Source organism: Pavona decussata, unplaced genomic scaffold, assembly GCF_977016875.1.
Source record: "Pavona decussata unplaced genomic scaffold, jaPavDecu1.1 SCAFFOLD_198, whole genome shotgun sequence".
NCBI lineage: Eukaryota > Metazoa > Cnidaria > Anthozoa > Scleractinia > Agariciidae > Pavona > Pavona decussata.
Genome location: NW_028145606.1, coordinates 2,020,427 through 2,040,241, shown reverse-complemented (window position 1 = coordinate 2,040,241; position 19,815 = coordinate 2,020,427). Strand labels below are relative to the sequence as shown.

At 41.9% G+C, this 19,815-nt stretch overlaps 4 protein-coding genes across 6 annotated transcripts in view; 1 reads left to right on the top strand and 3 right to left on the bottom strand.

Moving 5' to 3' along the window:
• The window catches only part of LOC146461512 (uncharacterized), a 190,709-nt gene that overhangs the window by 61,865 nt on the left and 109,029 nt on the right, over positions 1-19,815 (bottom strand). The window lies entirely within an intron of this gene.
• LOC146461515 (uncharacterized) lies at positions 9,730-12,707 on the top strand. The gene is made up of 2 exons (XM_085086841.1): positions 9,730-10,628; positions 11,552-12,707. The coding sequence occupies exons 1-2, from the start codon at positions 10,093-10,095 to the stop codon at positions 12,705-12,707; spliced, it is 1,692 nt and encodes a 563-aa protein (XP_084942967.1). The 5' UTR covers positions 9,730-10,092.
• LOC146461514 (uncharacterized) lies at positions 12,729-15,341 on the bottom strand. 2 transcript variants are annotated; one of them, XM_085086845.1, is made up of 3 exons: positions 15,203-15,341; positions 14,858-15,031; positions 13,177-14,311 (listed from the first exon to the last, which is right to left on the bottom strand). In XM_085086845.1, the coding sequence occupies exons 2-3, from the start codon at positions 15,027-15,029 to the stop codon at positions 13,182-13,184; spliced, it is 1,302 nt and encodes a 433-aa protein (XP_084942971.1). In that variant the 5' UTR covers positions 15,030-15,031; positions 15,203-15,341; the 3' UTR covers positions 13,177-13,181. The 2 variants fall into 2 exon arrangements, with proteins under 2 accessions (XP_084942970.1, XP_084942971.1); XM_085086844.1 differs by lacking the exon at positions 15,203-15,341 and having other exon boundaries at positions 12,729-14,311; positions 14,858-15,131.
• LOC146461513 (uncharacterized) lies at positions 15,145-19,693 on the bottom strand. Of its 2 annotated transcripts, XM_085086843.1 has the most exons (5): positions 19,062-19,693; positions 18,405-18,525; positions 17,621-18,091; positions 16,420-17,214; positions 15,145-15,581 (listed from the first exon to the last, which is right to left on the bottom strand). In XM_085086843.1, exons 3-5 carry the CDS (start codon positions 17,990-17,992, stop codon positions 15,234-15,236), a joined length of 1,515 nt encoding a protein of 504 aa, XP_084942969.1. In that variant the 5' UTR covers positions 17,993-18,091; positions 18,405-18,525; positions 19,062-19,693; the 3' UTR covers positions 15,145-15,233. The 2 variants fall into 2 exon arrangements, with proteins under 2 accessions (XP_084942969.1, XP_084942968.1); XM_085086842.1 differs by lacking the exon at positions 19,062-19,693 and having other exon boundaries at positions 18,405-18,651.

Below are 19,815 nucleotides of genomic sequence, written 5' to 3'. Positions count from 1 at the left end.
AGAGGGAAAAAAATGGTGGAGAAAGGCACACACAGGATTATACTGAGATCAATACATGTACATGAATAACTTAAAAGATCTGTCAGTGTCACTTTACATGTACATGTAGCAGTTTCCTCTAGAAAGATCACCTTTGAGGCACAGGTGTATTTCTAAATTTTGGCATTTGGAATACATGTAGACAGGAAAACCAACATGCCAATGCTCTATCATCTAGCGAGTCTAACCTACTAGTTATTGCAGATGTAAAACTACATGTTTGTTACTTTTTTGGTCAGCTGTAAATGGTTTGAACAGTTGAAGTGGTAAAAAAAGGCTTATTATTATGTACGTGTAATGTAAATGTCATTATAATTTTGGTAGAATTATGGGCTTTCCACTGTACATATGTGGCTAGATGTAATTTAGGCAAAGTTAACCTCGAAGCAATGCTGGTCAGCTGTTTTCCCCAACTATATTAGGGGTAGCCCGATGTCTCTAGCAGGGGCACCTCGTGACTTTTATACGCAGTTGCTTGCTTGCAGTTCTTCGCAAAGTGTTGTCTCAATTGCTTGCTGTTTGCGTGCCAGTTTGTGCTTTGTTTTTTCTGCTTGTACAATGACTGCTCGTCGAACCAACAACAGTTTGGCTGCTCATTTGGATGGGGAGAACTCGTCAGCGGATACCCTTCTGCCAACCGAGTCGCCAGGTCCTTCGTCGCTCGCTTCTGTGGCAAACACGGCGCCACAAACCTCTTCGACCGCTTCTGCTCCAGTTGTCACTGCTGGTGTCCACGATCCCGCGCTAATCGCGGCTATCGTCGATGCCGTGAAAGCCTCGTTAGCGGCAGAAAAAGATGCTGGTTCCAGTGCGAGCAATCTGCGTGGAAATGTTGCTAGCGCGGAGCCACAAGCAGTTTTGGGGGGCGTTCCCGCCCCATCGCCCAGCTTGTCACAGCAAACGGCGACCTTTCTCGTTTCTGGAGGCGCCTTTCCGGTGCAACAGGCGATATCCTCACCTTCAGCCACGCAAGGTAGGCCTAATTTTACTGTGCCATCCTTTGTTGCCACTTTTGCAACCCCGCGCTCGCCGATTTTAAGCACGTCGATCACGGCGGGCGCTTCTGTCCCGGTGCCACTCAGCGACAGCACGTTGGCTGCAAACCTGCCTTCGGGACCGCTACTCCAACAGCCGTTTGTTGTTGGCCCTGGTTTTTCGCCAATTCCGGCAAAAACGGTTAGCCAAATTGTTGCCGGCAAGTACGTGGATTTCGGGGATTTGCTGTCGGTTAACATCGTTCAGACTGAGCCGGAAACGCAAGCATTCCTGGACGGCCGGTTAGTGTTTTTGCCAAGCGCTAAAAAGCAACGTCGCCGCATCGAGGACATCGTGACCTGGTCCGAAGCCTTTACAATTTTTACGCTGATTCTGACGTCTTATTTTCCGCACCGGTGGAAAGATCTCACTTCTTACAAGCTTCTCATTCTGCGCACGTATCGCCAATTCAGTGGTCGTGTTTGGCTGGCCTACGATCAGGCCTTCCGCTAGCACGCTGCGGCTACGAAGCTCGTGGACTGGTCGACCATGAACGTTCAACTTTACAATTTTCACGCTGCTGGGGCCTCTGTGCGTTCTGGGTCTGGTGGCTCCTTGAGCGAACTGCCCGAACCATCGGGAGCTGACTCCTCCCAGGTCAGTTGCCGGTCTTGGAACAGAGGCCGCTGCTCGGCACAATTTGCTTCGTGTCGGTTTGCCCATCGCTGCAGCACCTGTGCAGGTTCCCACCGTGCCTCTGAATGCTCTCGTCGTTTTGACAAAACGTCGTCTTTCGATCGCAAACGTAGTTCGGCGTCTCCTCCTTCCGTGCCCTCGTCCACCTCGAAAACCAGGCGTTAATGGATGTGCCTTGTTAACGTTTAGTCATAGAAGTACTTCTTAAGTTGTGTTCCCCTTCTTTTTGTCAATAGTAGCTAGGTTGGGCCATATTTGCTGCAATAAAGTTGTCAAGTTGTTTGAGTTTGTGGTTTGTTGTTCATAGTTTTCTCTGTGGTTTGCCCCCCCTTTCCAGCCTGGCTTGGCCGTATTTTAAAATAGCCTTTTTTCTTCCCAGCTCATCCAGTCCTCCCTCCTGTCTCAGCAGTTAGCCCCCTTAAGGTGGAGGAGTTATCACAGGAATTGGCCAGTCATCCCGACCAGCTACAAGTTTCTTATGTCCTCCAGGGTCTCCAGCATGGCTTTCGGTTAGGCTTCCAATCAGCTCACAAGCTTAAGCCAGCTAAAAGAAACAAGCCTTCTGCTCTTCTCCATGCCCACGTCTTTGATGCATATCTGGCTAATGAAGTCTCCCTGGGCAGGGTTGCAGGCCCCTTCGCTTCCTCCCCTTTTCCTCGTTTGCATATTAGCAGTTTTGGGGTAATTCCAAAGAAGGGCCAGCCAGGCAAGTGGCGCTTGATAGTCGATTTGCCTTCCCCAGGGGGTGCTAGTGTTAACGACGGCATTGATCCTCAGGATTTTCTCTGCAGTATATTAAGGTTGATCAAGTTATTCGCATGGTCGCTCGTTATGGCCCAGGTGCCCTTATGGCAAAATTTGATGTGGAATCCGCTTATCGGAACATCCCAGTTCATCCAGATGACCGCTTCTTACTGGGCATGAGGTGACGTGGTCAGTTGTACGTTGATCTCTCGCTTCCTTTCGGTCTCCGTTCTGCACCATTTATTTTCAATTCGGTAGCTGATATGGTTGAATGGATCCTTCTCCATAAGCATCGCCTTTCCGATTTGTTACATTATTTGGATGACTTTATTACCGCAGGTCCTCCACAGTCCCCCCAGTGTGCTTATATTCTTTACACAGCAATCTCTGTTTGCCATCGGCTGGGGTTGCCTCTTCACGCTAACAAATGTGTGGGTCCAGCCACTTCTATGACTATCTTAGGAATTGAATTAGACTCGGTCAACCAAGTGGCCCGTCTTCCTGAGGACAAATTGCTTGCACTAAGGGAACTCATCCATTCGTGGATGCCCCGTCGCTGGTGCAGAAAGCGGGAATTGGAGTCCCTTATTGGCCATTTACACCATGCAGCTAAAGTAGTTTGGCCAGGGAGGGCCTTTCTCCGTCGGTTTATTGATCTACTGTGCTGCTTCCGTCACAAGGACCATCCTGTTCGGATTAACCAGGAATTTCGTCTTGACCTTCAGTGGTGGCAGCAGTTTCTCGCTTCTTGGCATGGCGTTGGGTTCTGGTTGTACCCTGGCATGTCTGCTGCCACAGATTTGGTGGTCACTTCGGATGCAGCAGGTGCGATTGGCTTTGGCGCCTATTCTCAAGGCCAGTGGTTTTATGGTGCCTGGTCAACGGCGCAGGCCAGGCAATCTATTGCATATCAAGAACTCTTCCCGTTAGTGATCGCTGCTCATCTTTGGGGATCGTTGTGGGCCAGGAAGCATGTCCTTTTTCGCTCAGACAACGAGGCTGTAGTCGCGATTCTCACGACCAGGACTTCGAAGGGTCCAGCTTTAATGCACCTTCTCCGTGATCTTCTGCTCTCGGCGGCGCGTTGGGGTTTTACTTTCACTGCTGCTCATGTTCCTGGGGTCGAGAACAAAATTGCTGATGCTATTTCTCGTTTCCGTTGGCAGGAATTCAGGCAACTGGCCCCGGAGGCTCATTCGTCCCCTTGTCCGATTCCGCAGCTCCTGTTGGACAGTTTAACACCTCCTCCCTAGAACAACGGTGCTTGCATTTCCTGGCCCAGGGTCTGGCTCCTTCCACCCGGAAAGCTTATGCGTCCGGTCAACGCAAGTTCGTGGAATTTTGCCGCCAAGCTGGAAAGCTTCACTCCAATGGCTCGCCTTGCCCAGCAGACGAGTGGACTTTATGTTTGTTCGTTTCATTTCTTGCAGATTCGATTCAGCACTCTTCTATTAAAGTTTATTTATCTGCAGTTCGCTCCTTGCAAATTGAGCAAGGTTTTCCTGATCCTCTGCTTAATTGCCTGCGGCTTCAACGAGTGTTGAGAGGGGTCAAGCGTTCCCAGGGTTCCCCGGCTGCTCAGCGCCTTCCGATTACTGACAGCCTTCTTTTGGTCATTCACCAGGCCTTGGATTTCAAGCTTTTTGACCATTGCGCCTTTTGGGCAGCCTGCATGCTGGGTTATTTTGGTTTTCTCCGTGCTGCTGAATTTACAGTCCCCAATTTAGCCAGCTTTTCTCCAGCTATTCATCTTTCAGTGGCTGACATCTCAGTGGATTCGCGCCAGTCGCCAACTTGCCTCCGTGTCAGGATAAAAGCTTCGAAAACGGATCCGTTCTGTCAAGGCTGCCACATCCATATTGGTTTGGGAAGGGCCCCCCTCTGCGCAGTTCACGCTTTGATGGCATACCTCTCCCTACGGGGAAAGGCCCCTGGCCCCTTGTTCCTTCTTGCAAGCGGTCAACCTCTGTCGCGCGCAATTTTGACCGATTGGCTGCGGCAAATTTTCTCTACCGCGGGAATTGAGGGCAATTTCTCCAGCCACAGCTTCCGTATTGGGGCAGCCACGGTAGCAGCTCGCAACGGCATTCCTGATCATCTGATTCAGGCTCTGGGACGTTGGACTAGCAACGCATACCAGCTTTATATTCGCACGCTGTCGGAGGCTCTTGCGGGCTTCTCTGGTCAGCTGGTTTGACATCGTGTGTCCTTGCCCTTGGTTCTCCACAGCTCCCTCTACGTTGCGGTCGAGTTTAGCACCAAATTGCTTGGGGCTTGCACTGCAGTGTTTTGGGTGTTGCTCTTACGGTCAGCTGCCTTCAATTGGTAAGTGTGTTTGTATTTGTCGATGCATGCTACGCTTGGTGCTTGGGGTTGTTGGAGTCGGAGTTTCCATTTCACCCTTGTTCGCTGGCCCCTCCTTTTTCAAGCACCAAGGAGATCCTGGTTGGGTGGGGGCCGCTCGCAGGGTTGCCATGGATACCTCCTCCTCATGCTAGAGCATTGCCCGGCTCCACCAACTTCAAAGGCACCAACTCCCAAGCTCATCTATTGGTGATGAGTTTAAATGTGGCTAAATGTAATTTAGGCAAAGTTAACCTCGAAGCAATGCTGGTCAGCTGTTTTCCCCAACTATATTAGGGGTAGCCCGATGTCTCTAGCAGGGGCACCTCGTGACTTTTATACGCAGTTGCTTGCTTGCAGTTCTTCGCAAAGTGTTGTCTCAATTGCTTGCTGTTTGCGTGCCAGTTTGTGCTTTGTTTTTTCCCATCCCATCCCTCCCTCTCGGTGGGGGCTAGGTAAGTATTGGGTCGGTAAGTATTCCACTGAACTGTTCAGTGTGACGGTGCTTGGTGGGGGCCGCTCGCAGGGTTGCCATGGATACCTCCTCCTCATGCTAGAGCATTGCCCGGCTCCACCAACTTCAAAGGCACCAACTCCCAAGCTCATCTATTGGTGATGAGTTTAAGTAGGTTTATTTCTTGTTGAAAAAGAGGGAAATTCAAGGTCAAGAAACCCAAATTTCTCTGTCACTGCATCAGCAAGAATGTTGATAAGGTAATTAGGCCATTGTAAATAGACTGGAGTGCTAGCACTTCCTCAGAAATGCTTGAAACATCAGCACTCAAATCACTTTACAGTGGACAAAATACATGTACAGCTGTACCTGTCTGTACATTATTAACTCTGGTCTGTTTATAAAACCAAGCAATTTCAAATAATTTTTTTGCTACAGCTGTACATGAGGGAGAATTTGCAAGGCTTACTTAGACAAAAAAAAAAAAGACTACATGTACATGACTGTACAATGTACATGCAAGCTCTTATACAAAACATGCAAATCAAAAGCACCAGAATAATGATAATAAGAACCCAAATTTAGTGTAAAGCCAGTCTTCTAACATTTAGAGGAAAAAAACACATTAATCTCTAGTGTGGTAACCATACAGGTCTAGTGAGCAATTATTATTTCAACTTTTCCACAAATACTACATACAGTACATGTACATCCCACATTCCCACAACAGCAACAAAAAATTTGAAAATTGAATTTTGACAGGTATCACGCTCTATACAAGACGGTTGGACCGTCTTTCGGTCTGTACAAAATGCAGACTGTAGACTGGGTAAAAAATGCAGACTGCAGACTACATGTAGACCGTATAAAAATGCAGACTGAGACCAAAACCGCGTCTTCGTCAAATACAGGATACATTTTGAATTTTTCAACTGACAGTGTAGCTTATGCTAGTGTCATACAATCGCCTTTCGAGATCATTTCCCATGAAATTAAATTCTTTTCGAAAAGCACCAACCTTAAAATAAACAACCCCAAAGCATGATGTAAGCAATCAGACGCGGACACATGACCTTTACTTCACACATGGTCGACCTCTTCGCCGTCTTTGCATCAACATGGCATTGGCAACATCGGTAAGTGACAATAAAATAATGTTTTTTGAATAAAATATGTATCCACGTATTGCTAGAATGCTGAAGGTATGCAATGTCTTTGACATTATTTATTCCAAGAAACTAGTTAAAATTTGTCGATTTCAAATTGCTTCCCCCCTCAGAAATCAAGTCTGTTTCCCTCATTATGATATGAAAACCGTCATGAGCGTCATTATGCGCCGATCAAATCGAAACTTCAACATCCCCCCCCCCTCCCCCCCGGGGCAAACCCCGGGCATTTAACTATTTTCTGTGCCCGGGAGTGGGGAATTTGACGGGTAAGGCCTTCCCAGGGGTGGGGAATTTGACCTTGCCTGGGTGGGGTGGGGAAAATTGAACTAGAAGTGTCAGGTTTCAAATCGCTTTTTTGGTGGGGCGCCGAAGTCGCTAACAGCTATAAACACGTTTTTGAACGAGATGGAAGAGTTAAAAGGAAGAGATACAGCATTACAAAAAAAGGTCTTCAAAAGTGAGAGTGTTTAAATATTAATTATTTTTATAGATTGTATATAAACGATGTAGATTTTTTATATAATGAGTCAAGCTACGACTTTGTCCCGCAGTGAATAGTGAAAGAAATAAACACTGTTGAATGGAAAACTGCTTTGGCTTAAATGGCAGAATATCCTGCCATTCGAACAACATTCTACGTAGCCGGCGAACTAATTAATATGTACAGTATTTCTAGTTTTTTAAACGATGTAGTTTTTTATGCAATGAGTCAAGCTGCGCCTTTCTCGGGCATTTGTGTCTGCAGAGGTTTTTAGAATAGCCATAAAACAGCAGTGAACAGTTAAAGAAAAAAACATTGTCGAATGAAAAACCGGCGCTTTGGCTTAAACTGCAGAATACCCTGCCACTCGAACAGTCTACGTAGCCGGCTAACTCATTTTAAATATGTTATTATGTATTTCTTGTTAAACAACCTTTGCCGTGTTTCGGAGTTAGAACAGCTTACACTTGCTGATTGACATTGTCCGACTTAATAAATGAATTTCCAATCATTAGTTTTAATCCAATCTTCAAAAGTTCAAATGCCCGGGGTTTGCCCGTGGGGATGTTGAAGTTTCGAGTTGATCGGCGCATTAGTTTTACAAACTAATGCAAAACGATTAAGCTCGAGTCTTTTTTGTGAAGAAAGGGCCTCAGGAAATAAAAGCTACCAAATCGAGATAAAGAAAACATACTGTTGAGAAATGGGTCAAAAACAAGGTCTGTTTCGTGGGAGATGATTTCGGAAATGTGATTGCGTGACACTAGGGTAAGTTGAAAATTGAAAATGTATCCTGTATTTGACGAAGAGGCGGTTTTGATCTCAGTCTGCATTTTATACCTAGTCTACATTTTATATTCAGTCTGCAGTCTGCAATCTGTAGTCTGCAGTCTGCATTTTATAAGTGACCGGACCGTCTTTACTATAATTATGGGGGACACCCAATCTATAAACAGGAATACCATGACTTTAATATGGCGGCTGGTGTCAGTGAACAGTCCAAATCAAGAAATGCCGATGAAAAAACTTAGCAAACATCCAGGAAGCCAATATTACTTGGATCTTACCTTAGGGATATACATCAGAACCGGCACAGCAACGGATGCAGCTACCATTGCCAATCCTTGCCTCGATAAAGCTTGCTTACAGAAGTCTGAGGAAAACGTGAACCGAAGCCGAACGGTGGCACGTTGTAAAAAAAAAAAATAATAACACACAGCTTTGGCTTCTCTGACGATGTAAAGCGAAAACCTTTCAAATCGGAACAAGGAAAGTACAAAATTCTTCTCTCCACATACGACTTGTCCCACAAAATCACAATCTCGTCCCCAGAGCCCGCGCACGTTTTAGGTCAGCGGTGGCCACACGTCCACGAGCTCTGGGCTAATCAGAAACCGGAAGCAGGGATCCTGCTTCCGGTTTAAAGGGGGATTCTGCTGACCGAGAGGAAGACAGCCTCTGGTAAAGAACATCAAAGGCCAAGAAAACGAGTGAAAAAGGTGACAACCTCCATCCCTCCCGTTTGTCAGTGATTGTCATTCATGTGAGACGTCCTTATTAACAAAACAACCAAAACAAAGGCTGCGTAAAATCTGGGTTTGTCGTCAATTTGCTTCTCTCAACCGCGACAAATTCATTTTGCACATTGACAGGTCGTTTTAGAAAAGCAAACATTTTCCATAGGCAGGGGCAAAAAAACATGTATAGGTTATGGCGATTAGAAACCATTTGTTGTACTATGCTCATTTGGAGTTAAATTAAGCTTGTTTTCGCCTGTAAAATGTAGTTTTTAACACTTTGAAATGGGGGTGAATATACGCAGTCTACGCAGTATGAGATAGCCAAGTTTTTTCATGACACTACGGTAAAGTTAATAGCGAAACGAAAATAGAGCCTGGTCGGAGGTTATATAAGCTTTAACCTAATTAACTAAAACAGGGTAAAGATTTTCAAACAACATTCGAGAAACTTCAGCAAGGCATCGTTCCTAACCTGATTGCCGTCGACGACAAATACCACCCATACCAACAAATGTTTACAAACGTAAGCTTAATTTTTTCCACCCATACCAACAAAGTAATCTTCAATAAATTCTGCTCCAGTCAGATCAACTCGCAGACTCCGCGGTGCCTAATGGATTACAAGTTTGCTTCTTTCAGTTCCTTTAACAGCACGAGAAAGGCTGTTAAACTCTTATCTGCTTTAGACAATGTTGAGAACGATTTTAAACGGCCAGCAATGACTATGAACCGCATTTCAGAGTCGATTATTTTTGGAGTTTTTCCGAAAATTGTCAGGTCCATCGTTAACCTCGACCGACGCAAGTGTCATACTGTCATTCAGCTTTGTCAAACGCTGCAACATATCGCAACGGTTTTCGCGCCTTTTCCGTTTAGTCATGTGATTTGACTTCTATCTTTTTCGTGTTTACTCACTGCAAAAAATAAGAAGCGTATGAAAATTTAGTTGCATTTTGATTCTATGGCGGTTTTTGCTTTGATATCTTTGACAGTCTATTTCTTGTCTTGTTTTGAAACCTCCGATTCAAAGACGCTTCCGGTAAAATGTAATATCCAATCAGATTTCGATTTGCTGGATTTTGACATTGATTAGCCCAGAGGTCTTGCTTCCTTGGTGCTGACCAAAAGGAACGCAGCCTCTGGGAACGAGATTGACAAAATCATTAGTTCATTGATTTCGTTTGCGCATGATCAATACCTACCCAGGTCCCCCCGGTCACAACGGCGAGCGCGAAACCAACCTCGTTCTCAGGGCCTTTTCCCTCAATCTCGTACCCAGAGTCCTCAGGCTTTTTGGTCAGCGGAGAGACTCTGGGATAATGGAATTTCTTATCCCAGAAAACGTGGGATTCCGGTCTTAGTGCGCATGCTTCTCTGCAAAACGGAAGTCAAATGTCCAAAAATGGCGGACATTGGAAGTGTTCGATAGAGCCAAAGTTGATTCTTACGCAAAATCAAAGGAACTGGATTTTTTTGAAGGAGAAATAATTTTCATTGGTTTTCTACAAGAGCGAGCGAAGGATGAAGTTTCTGAAGCTTTAGGAAAGTGTCTTTCTTTTATTGTATTTTGCATTCCATCGTGCATCTGTGTTAAAATGTCTTGTTCGGCGTGCATGATTTACCGCGCGCGGCAGCCGGCAGGTCAAGTGTGGGAAATGCTGTAGTTTCGAGATGGCTAGTAACACGGAGAAATTTCGCGTTTTCGAGCAAGCAATTTCCTTGACATTAAATGAACTAGGATTAGTAACGTTAAAAAAGGAACAAAGACAAGCAGTCGAAGCCATTGTTATGAACTGTAGAGACGTTCTTGGCGTGCTGCCGACGGGCTTCGGAAAGTCACTTATATACCAAGTTTTACCGGGAGTTTTCGATTTCATATCGGGTAGTTCTTGTAAGGATCGAGCGATCGTCTTAGTTGTTTCACCACTTAATGCCCTCATGCGGGATCAGATTTCTAAACTGAACGAGAGAGGGGTGTCTTCGTTGATGGTGCAGGGAAACTTAGTTCAGGTGGAAGATACCCGCGGCGAAGAATATCGTGCAAGTTTTCCAATGGATACATTAGAGGACCCCCGTTGTCGCTTATTATTTGTTCATCCTGAGGTGTGCGTGAATGACAAGAGGTTTTTTGCACCGCTTAAATCCTCAATTTTTCAAAGAAGAGTGAAATGCGTGGTTGTGGACGAAGCGCATCTCATCAAAGAATGGTAAGTCAATTTTGTTGGCTTTTATGAAAAAAATCAATCAATCAATCAATCAACGAATTAATAACAAGAAGAACAATAATAATATGAAAGAAACACGCTTTAATACAGTAAAATAATTAGAAATATAAGTTATAAAGGTGTGTTGTTATTATTCCACGGGTTTTGCATATTTTATGTTTGAAGTGATAAATTACCCTCAAGTCGCAATTAGCCGATTATAATCACCATAGAATTACCCTTAATTTCTCAATATATATCAGGCATTCAAAGATGGGTTTTGTCTATGATTTTGTGCAGGAAGGTCAACTACAACAGAGTTTCATTTTGGGCAATATCCCTTTGGAAGGCCTTACATGTGAATAAATATCACCTGAGATATTCAGGTTTAATTTAAATTTCCTTGGCAAAGCCTGAACTTCTGTCAAGAATTACATACGTACACACATACATACTTATTGGACAAATATGTAGTCCAGAATGTAAAATATGGCTGGCTAGCAGTTTTGCAGAGCCATCGGCAGCTTAGAAATTCAGCAAATAGGATTGTGTTTCACAAAATTTTCTGAGGCCTAAATTTTCAGGTAAAAAAATGCCGAAAACAGATAAACCTGTCTCAGCTTACACAAATATTCCTTAATAAGCTCTGAAACAATCTAAGAAAACATAAAATGAACTTTTCAAATATTTTGCTAATCAATTGCCCTAATCCTAAAGGAAATTACTTTTGTAAAATCCCAGTCCATTCTGTTTAAACAGCCAGACTTCTGAATAGTTTCTGTTCTCGTTGTAATAGAATAACATACATGCACGTACATTCACGTCTTCATTATACTTTGAAAAGTAACTCAATCAACATCAAGACTGGCTTTAATCTCGGACAAAAAAATAACAACCAGAAATTTTGTTTCTTTTGTTATGTATAGGAAAAGTTTTCGTCCCGCCTATGGAAAACTGGATGTTCTTAGCAGCCTTTTCCCAAACGTCCCTCATGTTGCCTTAACTGCCACTGCAACAAGAGCAACTCAGGAGTTTATAAAGGATTCTCTCAAACTTAATGAAGCTGTGGTGATTGAAGCCAATCCTGATCGCAAGAATATTTTTTATGAGAGTAAAGTTAGGCCATCAAGTGGTGAAGAAAAGGTGACTGCAGTGCTAGAACCTCTTGCAAAGGAGTTATTGGAGAAGAAAATAAACATGCCTCTGACTATTGTTTATGGCAGTCTTGCAACTTGTACAGATGCATTTATGTATTTTAGTCAATTTCTAGCTAAGTGTCAGTACTACCCTGCAGGTGCTGAACATGTATCAAAAAATCGCCTATTTGCACAATTTCATGCAGAATACCCACAACATGAAAAGGACCGTATTCTGGATGAAATTGTGCAAGGAGTGTGTAAAACTAGAGTTCTGTTTGTGACTGTTGCCTTTGGCATTGGTGTTGATGTACCTGATATCAGAAGGGTTATCCACATTGGAGTCCCGAGGACAATGGAAGAGTACTTTCAGGAGACTGGAAGAGCAGGAAGGGATGGGAAGGAGGCAGTTGCAACCTTATATTATAATGGTCGAGATATTGGCAAAGGGAAGAATCCAGTTGATGATGTCATGAGAGAGCTAGCCACTTCAAACAAGTGTAAACGAGGGATAATTCTATGTTATTTTGGACATGAACCTCCTGAGAGAAGCAATTTGCATTCATGTTGTGATTTCCACAAATCAGTATGTGAATGTGAAACTTGTTTGACAAGTCTCTCTGAGGGATTGGAGGGTTGTTCCATCAGTTCAGCTTCCTCAGGTGCCTTAATGATAGAATGTCCCTCAGATGAACAGCATGTGACTCAAAAACAAAAAGAAGGCATTCGCGCTGAACTTGAAGCACATCGTGTTTCATTGCAATTTGGAAAGTCGTGTGTAGGGGGTGTAACACTGTCAACAGGTTTCAGCCTTGAATTAATCAATCTCACCATTTTGCACTGTAATAAGCTTGACTCTATAGAAAAAGTTCAAGATCTTTTACCCACGTTTGGCAGAGAAAATGCTGAAGTTGTTTACAGTATTGTGTCAAAGTATATTTCATGATCATTGTAATGGAATTGTGATTACAGGCTATTATTAAATATGAAAGAAAAATACTATAAATTTAGAAAATAAGTTCTTGTCGTTTTTAACATACATTAGTTTAATCGATCATCCCAGATTTGGAGTAGCTGCATGCTTTCTGACTCTTGTTTTAGTAAGCCACTGATGTAAAAGTACAGGGTCACATTGCATTAGGGGCTTGTTTGAAAATTCTGTTGTATATTTATTATTAACACATTGAAGTGAACAAGGATTTGAAAGAATTTAGGCACTTGAAGTGGTATTTGAAGCCCAAAATTCTCACTGTACATGTATCTCCAGACTCCGGATGAAAATAATTGGTTTAGAACTTGGAGGTTTAAATTTACATTTTTTGTATTTTTCACATTGTAGTTTTAGACAATGTACCATAAAGTGTAGTGACAGCCCAGCTATATTTGTTTGTGCTCAAGGCAGAATCTGAGCATTGTCAATTCATAGATTACAGATGATGTCCTCATCATCAGAGTCTATTGATGAAACCTCATTTTCATCATCTTCACCATCTTCACCTTCACTGTCATCATTAACACAGGAACTTGCTGCAAGTTTCCTCTTGTGTTTTGTTAGCCACTGATCTAAGAGTACTGGGTCTAATTGGTCCAGCGGACTTTTAGTAATGTTTGGAAATGCACTGTGGTACCTGTGAGGTGTATATGTGAACGGCTTCAGTTTGCGCAATGACTCTACTACATCTTTCACATCTTCTCTGCAATCCCCATATGTGTGGGCGGTTGAGTCTTTAGAGATGTTACTCTCTTTATCAATCCTGTCTGCAATAACTTGCTGGCTGTAAGAAGTCGATGTGGATCGTGTCACCGCTTTCAAGGTTTTGTTTCCTCGCAGGTCATGAAGTGTTACCTTATGGTCCTTTACAATGTGTTCCTGTTTTAAGTCATTTGCATAGTTATTGCCTTCGCCCCCTTTAGGGTTAACAAACATACCATGGATTATTCTATGAGCCATCTTCGGTGTGTACAGAGCCCTACAATTTGTGATGAGGCGCATTGCTTCAAAGGCATACTTCTTCCCTCTCTTCCTTGATCGATTGAAGAGCATCAGTAGTTTCCAGTTCCTCATCATACGCTCACCATCCCCTTCCCTTTCTGTATCATCCATTTGCATCAGAAATACACCCAGCTGGATAACCTGTAGCCCATAATTAAATATTTGATCCTCACTGCTGCTTGGTGGAACGTCACTGACTGGAGAAGGCAAGTCAGGTTCATCTTCATGAGTTTCTTGTGGAGTGCATTCTGTGTGCTCAGCCTCTGTCTGAAAGCTGTTGACTGGGTGGGGAAGAACATGTTCAGCCCCCGGCGATACTTCTGCATTAGCAGCTTCTCCCCCAGAGGACCCAACAACCCTTAAAGGTTTGGCAGTTAATTCTCTTGGCCATAAGATGCGTTTTCCTTGAAGTGGTGGATTGGTTTTAAGCAGTGTCAGAATGACTTCTATCATTAAGCTTTCACAATTTTCACTGGCTTGATGACTGTTGTTTCCAGCAACTTTCCCAACTGCAAATGACTGCTTCCTATCTTGTGTTAAAAGGATAACACCATCTCCTGTTGGAAGAAATAATAAAAATCTTATTAGTAGTCACTTACACATAGAAAAAATGTAATTATCATAGCAACACGGACTGAATTGTAAATTTTATTACAAAAATTATTATAATTTTAAATGTTTTATCGATCTCTTACTGTCAATTGCCCCCTGAAATAACTATTGTTATAATAATGATAATGATAATGATAATGATAATGATAATGATAATGATAATGATAATGATAATGATAATGATAATATACCAACCCAAAATTGTGTCACTAAGCCTTTCTCCACTTCTCTGTAATAAACTCAGCCCTCTAATTAATAAGCCCCCTCCCCTTTTAAATTCTTCCCTGGAAGTTTTGATCATGTACATGTACATGTCATGCAAATAATGCTTGAAACATTTCTCCTTGACCTTCAGCTGTGAGGCTTCAACTGAATTAGATAAAACCTTCCTGTCTTTGACCCTCTCATTCTTAAATCACTGTTAGTAAAGCCAATTTATTGTTTAAAGCTTGCCAATTCACTTTTTTTTCTCGTTTCATCAGCTTTGTTACCTTGCTTGAAAGTATGGTGAGGGTCTGTTACAGCAACAAATGAAGCAAGTCCAAGAGTTTCTGCTGGGTTTCTGCTGACACTGGAGGGTTGGACAGGATGCTGAGCATCAGGGGGAACATCTTCTGGTACTGGTGTAGGTGGTGGCACACTAGAGTGGACTTGATTCAACATTACTGCAACAGACAAGTAATAGTAATTTGATTTTAACTGATAACTGTTTATACTTACAGATAAAGAAGTCATCATATAACTGTCAAATACAAGCTTGCACATTTTTTTATTTCAACAACAGCATATTTATTTGCTGTTGTCAAAATAAATTATTGCATTATTAAAATACATACCTCTCTGATTGTTTCTCTGTTCTGCCTTTTGCTATTGCTGAAGTCGCCACACCTTTTCGACATCAAACTCAGGGAGAACATATTCATCAACAAAAGTGCCAATGGTGTCATTCACAAATTTAGTTTTGCTTTCTTGGGAGGCATGCAGGCCTGGAACTTTGATGTTTGCAGGCTTTCCTTCTACTGTCTCCATACCAGACCACTCCATAAATGCTTCACAAAGATATGCCTTTGTGATTTCTGTCATGAATTCTGCAGCAGCTTTGTAGTTTTTCTTTGCATCAGCGTACACATTCCTTTTGCCAAGCTTTTGGCGAAACTGGTACAGAGTGCCAACATCTCGTGTGCTTTTTGTGCTGTACAGTTTCTCCCAGGCATACTAGAAATAAGATCAAGTAGTGTATAACAGTTTTTTAAATGCATTTCAATGCATGTTTTGTTTATTCAACTCAAATCCCAGTAGTGGGCAATAGTTATAACAAAATATTATTATAGTACCAAACTTTTTCACAGCACATGGAATGTGTAATTGTGACAACAGGTCATAAAAATTATAAGGTAGTGAGTTGTGTTTTGTTTTGTAAACAATTCGGCCTAACAAAAGAACATGAGATTACTGTATGGAGATTGGTAATCATCTGTAAATTGTTTAATGTGATTGTTGAGACACTGGTGATATCTTGTCTTTGAGATTACTTTAATAATGTTTTAATCAATTAATTTCTACAAAGTGCACATAATCTCCTTAGTCTGTTCTAACTTGTACATGTAATCAAGGTGGAAATGAATACTCTCTTATGTGAGTTCTCTTACAATTTTGGGTGTGTAGGAATCACAGGCAAGAGGTTAATACATTGAGGTTATTGTGTTCTGACATTATTTTGGCCATATTTTTAAAGAGGTATACACCTTGAATGAAGTAGAGGAGTTTTTGAGGATTTACTCGTTAAGAATAGAGTCTTTGGTAATGGGCACTAGTGATACCAGTGCAAATGTGGGAGGATAAAACCCTAACTTTATTTACAAGTATTAACCCAAAATGAATAAGAGAGAAAGGAAACCAGAATAATTTTTTCCCTGAAAAATGACAAATAGGGTCAACTAGTCATTATGTCCAGTATCTTTTTCATCGCACAAAACAACAGTATGTTGTAATAATGTTATAAAATTTATAGCTAGATTGAGACAGACATACAGTGTAAAAGAAATAAACCTACACACAAGAAGGACTGTTTGGCATGCCATACAGCTGGTGTTTCCACAATGTGTTCGAAGCGGTCGGTTCGGTAGTCACACCCTGCTCGAGTCTTCTTGGCACCTGTCACTCTCTCCCGTCCCAGGAGATCTCCAGCTAATGGAATGTGATGGTCCTTCAAGACCTGTGATGCATGCTCTGCCACTTCAGCTGCTGAAGCATTGGGAGGGGTTGGTACTTCATTCGGTTGTGACATGGACACTTTAACTAAAAGCTGCGTCAGATAGGTGAGGTACTGGCACACATCACCCAGTTTATTTTGATTGTATGGCACAACTGGTAAACTGATGATTTCTGACGGTTGTGTCATCTCTTTTGAGTAGTGGTGGGTGATGTGCTTTGGTACAACACTTTTAATAGACTTCAGGGAAGGGAAGTACTCAACCAATACTCTGCTAACTAGTGTGATGTAATCCCTTCTCTGATCTTGCAGCTCGCACTTTGACAACAGATAATTGCTATTGTCAAACTCCTTAATATCTCGGATGATTGGCACAGTGTCATTGAGACCTTTACTGGGCACTCTGTCAAAGGTAATGTACTGTGTGATCCAGTGCATGTCAGAGTTTTGGTGTCCCTTGACAATTATGTTGGCCAAAACCTGAAAATCAAAATTGTCAAATGTAACTCTTAATTCGAGCCCTTCCTTGACCTTTCCTCTGATGTGATCTATTAGGCCACCATCTAAGTCATCCAGCATATTCCGGAACGTTTGCCGGGACTGGGCCAAACCTAGTGAGCTGCATCGATCAAAGGTCTAGAACAAAAGAAATATACAAAATAATAATTTAGAATATTTTTTTATACCATCAGTTTCAAAACTTTATATAAGGATGTTTAAAATTATTTTTAAGTTGGCATAATAAGCAATAAGTCTAGTGATGTTTCTTTAAACCATGAAATAGGTTGTTCAGTTGAAAAATAGTTTGTTTGGGTCTAACGGCATTAGCTGTAAAACTTTGTTTCATGGTTTAAGTAAAATCACTGTCTGTGGAAATTTCATATTTCTGTTGTCTATTTAATAAATGAATTGTAAAGGGAAAGTTTGATTCTAGTGTCCTTTGTGTCAATCTTGTTATGATGTGTAGAAATGATAGAAGGGGTTTTAGTTCACTAATTGGGTAAAAAAGACTTGAATCCATCCTTTGCGTCAGCAAGTTTACCTTACGAGTGGAATGTCCAATACCAAGGATGAAGGTGATCACTTTCTGAACAAGGCTAAGCTCTCTCCACCTTGTATGCATCATCTGGCCATACGCCACACAAACTGGGGGTACTTGGTTTCCATTCTCATGTAAAACAGGTACACTCACAGTAGAAATGAAATCAAGCAAATCAGGGGCCCTCTCCTGCATTTCCTCAATAATGGCATCCCAACTTAATTCCTCAAGAGATGACTTCGTGTTGTTCCTCGGGACATGTAAGACAGAGGGACCATTGTTGCCTTGTTTTCGAACACAGAGGTCACGGCATTGCTCGTCTATTTGTTCCAAAAACTGGTACTTCAGGCATGATTTTACACTTGGTAACAGCATAACTGCTTTCGAAATCTCAACAGGAAGATTAGTTTTCAAGGCAACCCACAGTTTCCTTATCTCGTCCTCCTTCAATTGAGTATTTGCATGTTTTGTCAGCTGATGGAAAAAAAAAATTTTAGAAAAATTTAGAACGTTTTCACTTAAGTGTACAACACAACAGGGTACAATTTAACTTGAACTCAGGATACAATTACATTTTTGGCTACATGCAAAATCCAAGCAAAAACTTTTGTATTTTAAGACTTAGGGGGATGAATATTCCTCCCTTGGTTTCTTTTAAGCCTTCTCCTCACTATTTCAGTGTATTTATCTTTTGTTTGTTTGTTTGTTTGTTTGTGTATCTATGTGTGACTAATAAATAAATAAATATTAAATAAATAAGTAAATAAATGTGAAGATTTTAAAGTACCTCTGCATTTCGAAGTCCACTGAGCTTTCTTCAGTATCTCAACACCTGTTTTTTTATTGGTCAAGTTGGGTGGGTCATCACTGCCACTGTACATGTCTTGACTTTCTTGCAGAGAAGATGGCTGTAAGTAACAGACATCAAGTCTTCATTCTCAAGCCTCGACCATAACAGTAAACTTCAAATCTGTATTAGGATGTTATATTGTGCGGTTCCAGTAAATAAACATACTTCCCCTGATAATATTTTTTTGGTTTTGCAGCCTCCCCACCCCCCCCCCCCCACCTCTCCCCTTGGAAGCTTCATACTCTACTTTGCTTCTAAAAGTATGACTTTTAAGACACCCTCCCCCTAGGAATTTCCGATAACCTTCCATGGGGTGGGTAGGGATATTTTCTGGAACTGCACATTATATTTGAGATGAAAGGTCATGAAACGATTATCTGAAAGAAACCTCAACCATGGCTTCTTGCACTTCTTATTTTGATACAGTATTAAGTTAATATCTGAAACTTTAATAGGACAATCAACTGATTGTTGAGACTAATTGTAATTTTGCATGGAATGGAACAATGAGAAGAAAATACGACCACTGGGAAAAATGTTCCACACTCCACAATATAATTAATATAAGCTTAAGCTTAAAATAAAATAGATTACCTCCGTGTTTGGGTGGGAAGTATTATCTGAGTGGCTTGGCTTTGGCAGGATGGGTCGTGGCTGAAAAAGTGAAAGTTTCGCTCTTGTGTGGGACGTTTGCCCATCTAGTAGATGTCTTGAGCGTTTTACTTGAGGCATAACCGAAGGGGAAACGGCAGCCTGAGATGGGCTCCGCTCCCCAACAGATCTTTTCATCTCCAAATTTTCATCCAGGGAACCCCCGTCTACAGAACTTGCTTTACAGATGTTGGAGAACTTCTCTATTTTTTCTAATATACCTTTCACTTGTGAATAACAGGTTCGACATATTTTAGTAGAAACGACACCAATGTCCTCCTCTACCACATTAATGTTCCCATACTTTCGAACAGCGTCAACAATACCTTCTTCTACGGCTTTCTCTCCAAAAAGACTGATGTAATGATTTTTTTCTAAATCCAGTTTTTTACAACAGCGACAGTAATCAGGTTTAGCCGCTTGCATTTTACCTTGTTTACCGTCGAATGACGGTAGTGGTAAACTTAATTCCCGCGCTAAAACGGCTTCACGCCTGTCAGAGTCGGTTACAAACTCTTACACATAATTCAAAACCGGCCGTTTGATCTGGAGGTTTTTATTATTATTGGTTAATAGAAAATTGAAGCGATAAAAAATAAAATAAAATACACACACACACACACAAAAAAAAAATTACGAAACCCGAGTTTGACATTTCAAATCTCCCTCTAAAACAAGGAAGTTGGTCACCGAGTTT